The sequence below is a fragment of the Echinops telfairi genome, unplaced genomic scaffold (assembly GCF_000313985.2).
Source record: "Echinops telfairi isolate 266 unplaced genomic scaffold, ASM31398v2 ScPeMD7_7420;HRSCAF=8458, whole genome shotgun sequence".
In the NCBI taxonomy this organism is placed as follows: domain Eukaryota; kingdom Metazoa; phylum Chordata; class Mammalia; order Afrosoricida; family Tenrecidae; genus Echinops; species Echinops telfairi.
Genome location: NW_022111320.1, coordinates 37,247,662 through 37,255,645, shown reverse-complemented (window position 1 = coordinate 37,255,645; position 7,984 = coordinate 37,247,662). Strand labels below are relative to the sequence as shown.

The 7,984-nt window shown below is 36.9% G+C and overlaps 1 protein-coding gene across 1 annotated transcript in view; it reads right to left on the bottom strand.

Annotated features, from left to right (window-relative positions):
- ZNF385D (zinc finger protein 385D) overlaps window positions 1-4,186 on the bottom strand; it is an 849,687-nt gene extending 845,501 nt beyond the window's left edge. Inside the window, exon 1 of the mRNA XM_045297460.1 lies at window positions 3,996-4,186. Within this exon, the coding sequence (XP_045153395.1) occupies window positions 3,996-4,014 (19 nt within the window). The 5' untranslated portion in view covers window positions 4,015-4,186. The remainder of the gene's footprint in view (window positions 1-3,995) is intronic.
- Between the last annotated feature and the right edge of the window lie 3,798 nt (window positions 4,187-7,984).

Genomic DNA, 7,984 nt, shown 5'->3' with positions numbered 1-7,984 from the left:
ATATACGTTTTCAGCTGCTAAGATTGGATCTGACTCAGAAAGTGAAGTCTTACCTGGCCACAATGGCTTCATATTTAATGATCCTAAAGTATGTGTATTTTCATTGCGATTTTCAGAAGAACACTTTCCCTAATAAGTGCCTGGCCATATTTTGCCCGAAAATTCAGAAACCATATTTTAGGTGTGATGGTGCTTTCCCTGGTTAATTCCCACTCTCATATTGCACATTTGGAAAGCCCCAAGGCATGCCTGTTCTACAATCATTCAGCAATGAAATAATATTGATTTCTTTCTATTTAGACAACCCTGAGTGAATAAAAGTAAGCTACTGTTCACATTACTTAAATCACTAAAATAAAATATAAGAAAAGTAGCATGAATTTGATAAAAATCTCTATTTCATCATCTTTCCTAGGTATTATTGTTATTCTGTTTAATTGCTTCCTATTTGAAATTTAAATCGACGTGGAAACTTATGAAGATGGGAAAATCAGCATAAATTCGTTTTTCAGGAGCGCAAGTAAACAACGATTTTCCTTTCTCAAAATAAATTAAAGACTATAGTTTTGACTAAGTTTATAGTTTATAGGTTCTATTGATAGATGAAATCCCTCTTTTTGTTTGGCCTCAGTGTATGTAAAGGAGTAACCATGAGTAGCTCTCGGCTCAGAAGTCTCTAAGAATTTTTTAGAGGTGGGAGGTGTGGGGGATATGTAAAGGAAATGCAATGAATCTAGTCCATGTAAAATATTAACTCAATTGTGAAAGTACCTTGCAAACGTATAAGTCTATTACCATGGCATAGAACCCCTTTCAGTTCAAGTTGAGGGCTCCCTAATAAGCAGTGCAGACATAAAGAAAAAAGACCATTTTCTTAAAGGGGCTTAAAGGCTACTGAAGAGAAGAGGGGCCAGGTGATTAGCTGTACTGTGTTGGAAAGTGAATTCGTTTTTAAGAATGAACCACTGAAGTTCTTTCTTCCGGATCAAAAGATCATTTGTTTTCCTCTCTGTTGTTACATTATCCATAAAATGCACCCCTTGTGACATCCTCCTCCACCCCCAACTCATATCCAATACTATGTTTTAACTTGATTGGACCATTATTCTCAGTATTATGCATTTATCAACTGTTTTGCTTTTTGATATTAGAAGTTTCCTTTCATATGGCCTGTATATGATGCACATGAATGCTCTGGAAAGGTGCAATTTCGGAACAAACAACAGTAAGTTTTCATCTTACCCCCACCTGAAGAACATAGTTTAAAAAAACAAACAGGAAACAATGCTATCAAGAATGAGGAGAGACGAATCATCATATACAGAAAGTGGACAATGGGGCAACTACTATAGAAAGTGGCATGGCGCTGCCTTAAAATGTTAGAAATAGAAATGCATAGGATTTAGCAATACCCCCTCTCTCGGTAAAGGTCCTAGAAAAATAAGAGCAACTGCACTAATAGATGTATATACACTCACGCTCATCCCAACGTTATTCACACTAGCAAAAATAAAATCTCAATATAAACAAATAAATCAGCAAATAAAATATCATCACTGTATCTTGATTCCTTCAGTTTCACACAATATAGAAGACAATCAATGGATATAGGTATTCTTGGGTGTAACAGTAGTCTAGATTAAGGCCAAAGTCACCATACGTTCTTGAATATTCTTTTTGTCCTTTCTAGCTTCAGCAACACCCTACTTGGCTAGTAGATCCCATCTATGTGGCCCGAGCCCTGCGATTCTTGGCTTTTCGCCTTCCAATGTCCGTTTCTTCTTTGAAGTCTAATTCTAAGCCATGAAATTATGGCTTAAGACATTTCTGATTGTTTTTGATGACCAATTAACTAGCAGAGTGCTGTTTGTTTGTTTTCCCAAGTGTTAGAAACCACTAATCCAAATAGAAAATGGACTGAGAATATTTCAGTGAACACCGTATTGATCAAAGTATTGTGGGTAATATGTAAAAGTGTGTAAACCTTGCTAAAGAAGATTACAGAAACAAACCTTACTAAATAAAAACAAAACAGAATCGCTTTATATTTTCTCTCCTAGAGAAAAGAAAGTCATAAATTCCAAACAATACTTATTTGGGGGAAATCTGGATTTCATTACCAGCTTGAACTTTTGGTAGATGCGTGACCCTCAGGAGAGTGTTAATCTACATTATCCTCAATGTCCACATCTATAACAGTAGTCTGAAGTGATTACAGATCCCATGAATTTTCACTAACAAATATAAATTTTCTATCTTCACAAATCTAGAATATGTTATTGCTCAGATCAGTCATAAGAAATAAATAAAATATGCACAAAGGGTTTAGTGCGAAGTAATAAAAATAAGTGCACCGATATGGTAAATTTCAAATATTCATTTCTCACTTCTGGTACTATGGTTTGAACTCTTCAGTCCTGGGGTGAGCTGTTATTTGCCTTTCTGAACAAAGCATGCTTTTAGTTCACAGCTCTAAATGAGATTTTTAAATATCTAGGAGGGTCAATTAAAATAACAATGACCACACCATCTTCACCAACAAAGGAAACTGAAGAACAAAGAACAACTTGGAATTAAATTATAGATATTTACAACTATTTTATCTATATTTGATGATAAGTGACACATTTTCCTTAGAAAGTTCAAAGTAGAGATTGTGGAATGAACGTATTCTTAATCATAGCTTACTAAGTACATTTGCTTTACTAGCTTTATCTGATGCCTCTAGAATTTAATAGTTCTCAATGACATTCTGGTAATATTCTGTGTGGGGAAGGGATGTTTTACTCTTGAACAAATAAGAGTTATGATTAACCAACTCTCATACATTGGGAAGAAGTTTTATGGGGTCATTTTCATTAAAATATTCTCATTCATACCATGAAAATCTAAAAACAAGGTAGAAGTAATTTGTATTTAGAACTTTTTATCATTATTATTGTTTGATAGCCTTAAAGCAAAATTCATAATTATACATAAATATGTATACACACATCTTTTTATATGTACATATATATCTTAATATATCTAGATAGATAGATATACTTCACAGTTGTGAAATTTGACTTCATGAAGGTATGCTTGTATGTATTCCATTTAGATATGAAAACCTTAATAGCTATATAAAATACCTTTATATATGACATCTTTAAAATAAATATACACACACAATCTCATGAAGTCAGATTTCACAATTGATTATAAAGTCTCATTTCTAATGGCATAAATGCTTAGATAAAGCATATTTTACTTATCATCGGAAACGTCCAGCCTGCATACAAGACTGTAACTCATTCTAATTGCTATGGCATCTGTCCTCAGCTCCCTCACCTCTGTGGTTTTCCTAATAACCTTCCATTTGCTTCCAAAAGCATATAAAACAATCTATTTACTCGTGTGTTCAACAGACGCTTTAAAACAGTAGTCTAAAGTGATTACAGATCCCATGAATTTTCACTAACAAATATAAATTTTCTATCTTCACAAATCTAGAATATGTTATTGCTCAAAACACATACTTAGGAAATACAATTTTCCAAAATCAACGGCTCTCTTCCTAACAAGTCAAAGCCTCCTCTCCCCAAACAAGAACAGTAACAAGCAAGATCACAACCACAATGGCACTGCTCCAGAAACAGGGTGAAAGACTGCACTTCAGGGGAACGTTCCAAGCAAACCTTGACGAACTCATTCACCAATGTTCTCATAATAGCAAATTTCAGGTGACTCATAACCACAAGGAACTATAATCAAATCTATCCGACAAGCAAACACCCCACCCCAAAACAATCGCAAGAAGTGATTTATTGAAATAACTCTGGTCAAGCTCTTCTTTAGTGAATTTTGTTTGTTTTGTTTTGTTTTGGGGGACTGGGACGGGTTGCCCGGAGCACAAAAACAAAGATTAACCCACTCTTTTAGCTTCACATCTGCAGGTACACAAAGAACCGGAGACGATGAAATAACATTGAAAACATATTTTTAGAAAGGCTTACCAGTGTCATTTTTCACCATCCCATTGCTGAGTTGTTTTAACCTCTTTTGGTGCGATTTGCCATTGTAATGGATTTGTGCTTGAGCAGCCGAATTCAGCTGAATGTTACAGACATTGCACAAAGTGAAGTTGGTGTGTTTCTTCTCTCTTTCCGGTGTTTCTTCTAGGTCATCAGGTATCAATTCAACTTCACTCTCTCCACCGTGTGCACATGTGAATTCTGTGGGTGGGTGAACAGAAAATTATGCATAGAGAGATGAAGAATGCTGAATTGGCTCATACTTAACTGGGTTGCAGAAAATAATTATCCAAAATATTTAGAATCAAACCTCCCTCTTCTTCCTATTTTAATAGGCTGCATTCATACCATTCATTTGCCACTAACCTCTGTGATGGAACAAAATAAAGAATATGTTTCTTCTAGACCCAATGAAGAGCCCACAAGTACTTCATAAACAATTTCTTCACTCAATGATCATAGCAATGTAATAGGCATTATTGTTTCCCCTGTTTCAAAGCAGAGGAAACTGAAGATTAGTGTGGTTAAGAAACATACCTAAAATCACACCACTTGTAAGTGGCACATTTGGGATAAGCATCCAGTGTTATTTATATCCCAAATTCAAGTCAATCCTCATGATTATCAGCATGCGTTATGGCTTAAAGGTCTTCCTTCGGATTCAACTATAAAACATTTTCTTATTTCTATACTCTACCATTTCATTGCAGTGACCTCAGTACACGTGAATGGACACATCCTATACATGCAAACATCCTGTAAACTGTTTCAACACCTAAAATTTGATAATACGCATAAACTGCAAAAGAGTTCCCATGAAGCAAAGAATACCTCTTAACCATCAGGCAGAAGAGTGTCATTTATCTATCATTGACATTGAAAAAGTTTTTTTCATTTGGGAAAAAATATCCACACCAAAAAAACATAAAAACCACCCCCCACACAAACTCCCTGCCATTAAGTTGGTTCTCAAGCATCACAACCCTCTATGAGAGTGAGCGTAGCACTGCCCCGGGGATTTCCCAGGCTGTAACTCCTTACAGAAGTAGAAAGTCTCTTCTTTCTCCTGGGAAGCAGCTGGTGGTTTCGAACTTCTGATCTTGAGGTATTCAGACCAATGCTTTTTATCTGCCTTGAATTCGCAAATGCAAAAGAAAAGGGGAGTTGACAGTCCCAGCATTTCTAGCTGTACGATGGTATTAAACTTACATATGGATTTTGCTATACATGTATTTAAAATTATGGTTCCTGTCTAATCATTTTTCTGTGCTTTCAATATGAACATGATTGCAGATCTCTTATAGTACATACATGATTTGTCTCTCTGTTCTACAAATTCTTCAGTGCGTTATTTTATCATTTGGAAATTTTGGCATAAGAAAATACAGTTAGCATTTTGACATAAATGTATTAATTGCCTACAGTGGCAAGTTAAATTTTATAATATGGCTCTCCTATCTCTTTCTCCGTCATTCTCATCAAATGATGACGTTGTTGCTTCTGTTCTTGTTAGGGTCCATCGAGTCAATTCCAACTCATAGCAGCCTTATGTACAAAACAAATCACCTCCCGACCTGCAACAGCCTCACAATGGCTATGTTTGAGCCCAGTGCTGCAACCACTGTGCCAATCCTCCTCATTGAGGGCCACCCTCTTTCTCGTTTCCCCTCCACTTTGTCGAGCACGATGTCCTTCTCCAGGACTGTTCTTGCCTGATAGCATGCCTAAAGCACCTGAGACACAGTCTTGCCGTCTTTGCCACTAAGGAGCATTCTGGTTGCGCTTCTTCCAAAGCAGACATTTTTGTTCTTTTGGCAACCCACGTACTGTCGATATTCTTTGTAAATACCATAGCTCAAAGGCATTGGTTTTGTGTCAGTCTTCCTTATTCAATGTCCAACTTTCACACGCATTTGAGGCCAGAGGAAATAATATGGCTTGGATCAGGTGTACCTTAGTCATCAAAGTAAGCATCCCAGGTTTTTAACAACATACAGAGGTTTTGTGCAGCAGAATTCTCCAAGCATGCTCAGGATTTCTGCCTGTCAGAGTATAGGTAGTGGAGGCTATGCCATTCAGAGACCAGGGGCACCAGAACAGAGGAGCCACGCTGCTGAGACTGCGCAGCAGTGAGGCAATGTGATGGGCTTCCTGACAAAGCGCCCCGAGGCTGAGAGGCTAAGGACCAGAGAGTGGCTTGGCTGCTGGCTAAGAAGAAGCCTGTGGTAGACCAAAGGCTATCCATTATGTTTCTGATGCTGGCTTGTAGACATATCAAATTCCCCCCTAAACCCACATAATTGTCAGTTTTGGCTGAATCTCTGTGGTCATTGCACAGATTATCCAACCCAGCAGAGAAGTATTGTGAAAGAAATGGTTGGGGTCAGACTAGGGTGAAAGAAGGATGGCAGGTCAAGACATGTTTGACCTTAGCCTCATGGCAACCGGGCTTGTGCTGATGTGGAATTGGACTCTCTTGTTGGCCTAGTGGGGAGCCCTCGTGGTGTAGTAAGACACTGGGCTGCTTAAGTGCACAGTCCGCAGTTGAAAACTACCAGCCAGCTACAAGGGAGAAAGATGAGCCCTTCTATGACCATAAAGAGTTATCGTTTCAGAAATGCGCAAGGAGCAGCTTTACTCTGTCCTATAGGTTCACCATGAGTCAGAATTGACTCCACAGCAGTGAGGGGTTTTGTTTGTTTGTTTGTTTGTTTTCCTCTGGTGTTGCCAGAGGAGGGCAGATGTAGCTTCCACCTAAAATGTGATAGGTACTTGACTAGGATCTGTAGATAATCAAGATCAAGATAAGTATTGTTTTTGTTATTATGGAAATAAGCTTATAATCATAGAAAGGATATGGACTCCGCTATCAAGAAAAAAAGATAACAAATGCCAAACTATGTTTTATTACATTAAGAATTGTTCTGCCAATAACAATTTAAAGAACATTAAACTAGGGAGAACATAAAAATCCTTATCTAATTGTCAAAGAGAGAACATTATTTTTAACTATGTAACCCATATTTTATGGTGGATGAATTCATTTACAATATTTTAATCTCTTTAGGTAAGAAGAAGGTTTCTTACTCAAGGAAATCATCTGAAATCATATCAAACAATCAAATGAAATTTATTGGCTTTATAAAAAGATTCTATATTTTGGGTTAAAGAAACTATACAAATAAAATAACTTTCCCTGTTGTATAGAAATGAGAAATTGAGTAGATACCCAAATTGCATTTGGAATTTTTAAAACTCACATTATTCTTCCAAAGTCTTATCTTCTATCTCAATTTAAGTAGCAAAAAATTAAGTAAACTATGGTATACCTAATTATTGCAAAGACATTAAAGAGGCATTTAGGGAAATTTTTATAACATGGTTTTTTTTGTATATAATATGAAAAAATAAAAATAAGATGCTTACATAAAGATATCTTTACAACTATGTAAAACACAAGCCACACAATGGAGCACTGTTCACAGTAATTCATCATAAACGGAGCCATTCAAACTCAGTCCATTGCTGTGTCATAGATGCTGACTCAGTGACACTGCAGGATAAAGTATAACCGACCTTGTGGGTTTCGGAAACTGTAACATTTCCCCCCCCACTTTTATTGTGAATCAGGGCAGCTTTATAGGGGTAGTTATTGTAGTGTTTCTGGAGGAGGGAGATCTTTAACATGAGGTAATAATGATATCCAAAGGTTTACCGAGAAATGAGACTTAAACTAGACATGGAGGACAAAAGAAATTGCCACAAAAGCTGATTGGCAGCATATCAACACATCACAGCTGCAGGTGGTACTACATAAATGGAAACAGGACTGTGATTGAGACACATACATTTCATTAGACAGAAGATTAGTGCAGGCCCTTCTGACCATGGCAATCAAGCCATGCTTCATGACTATTCAACCCCAGGATGGTGATCTCCATCATGGACACGCCCTCGAAAGCATCTAAGGG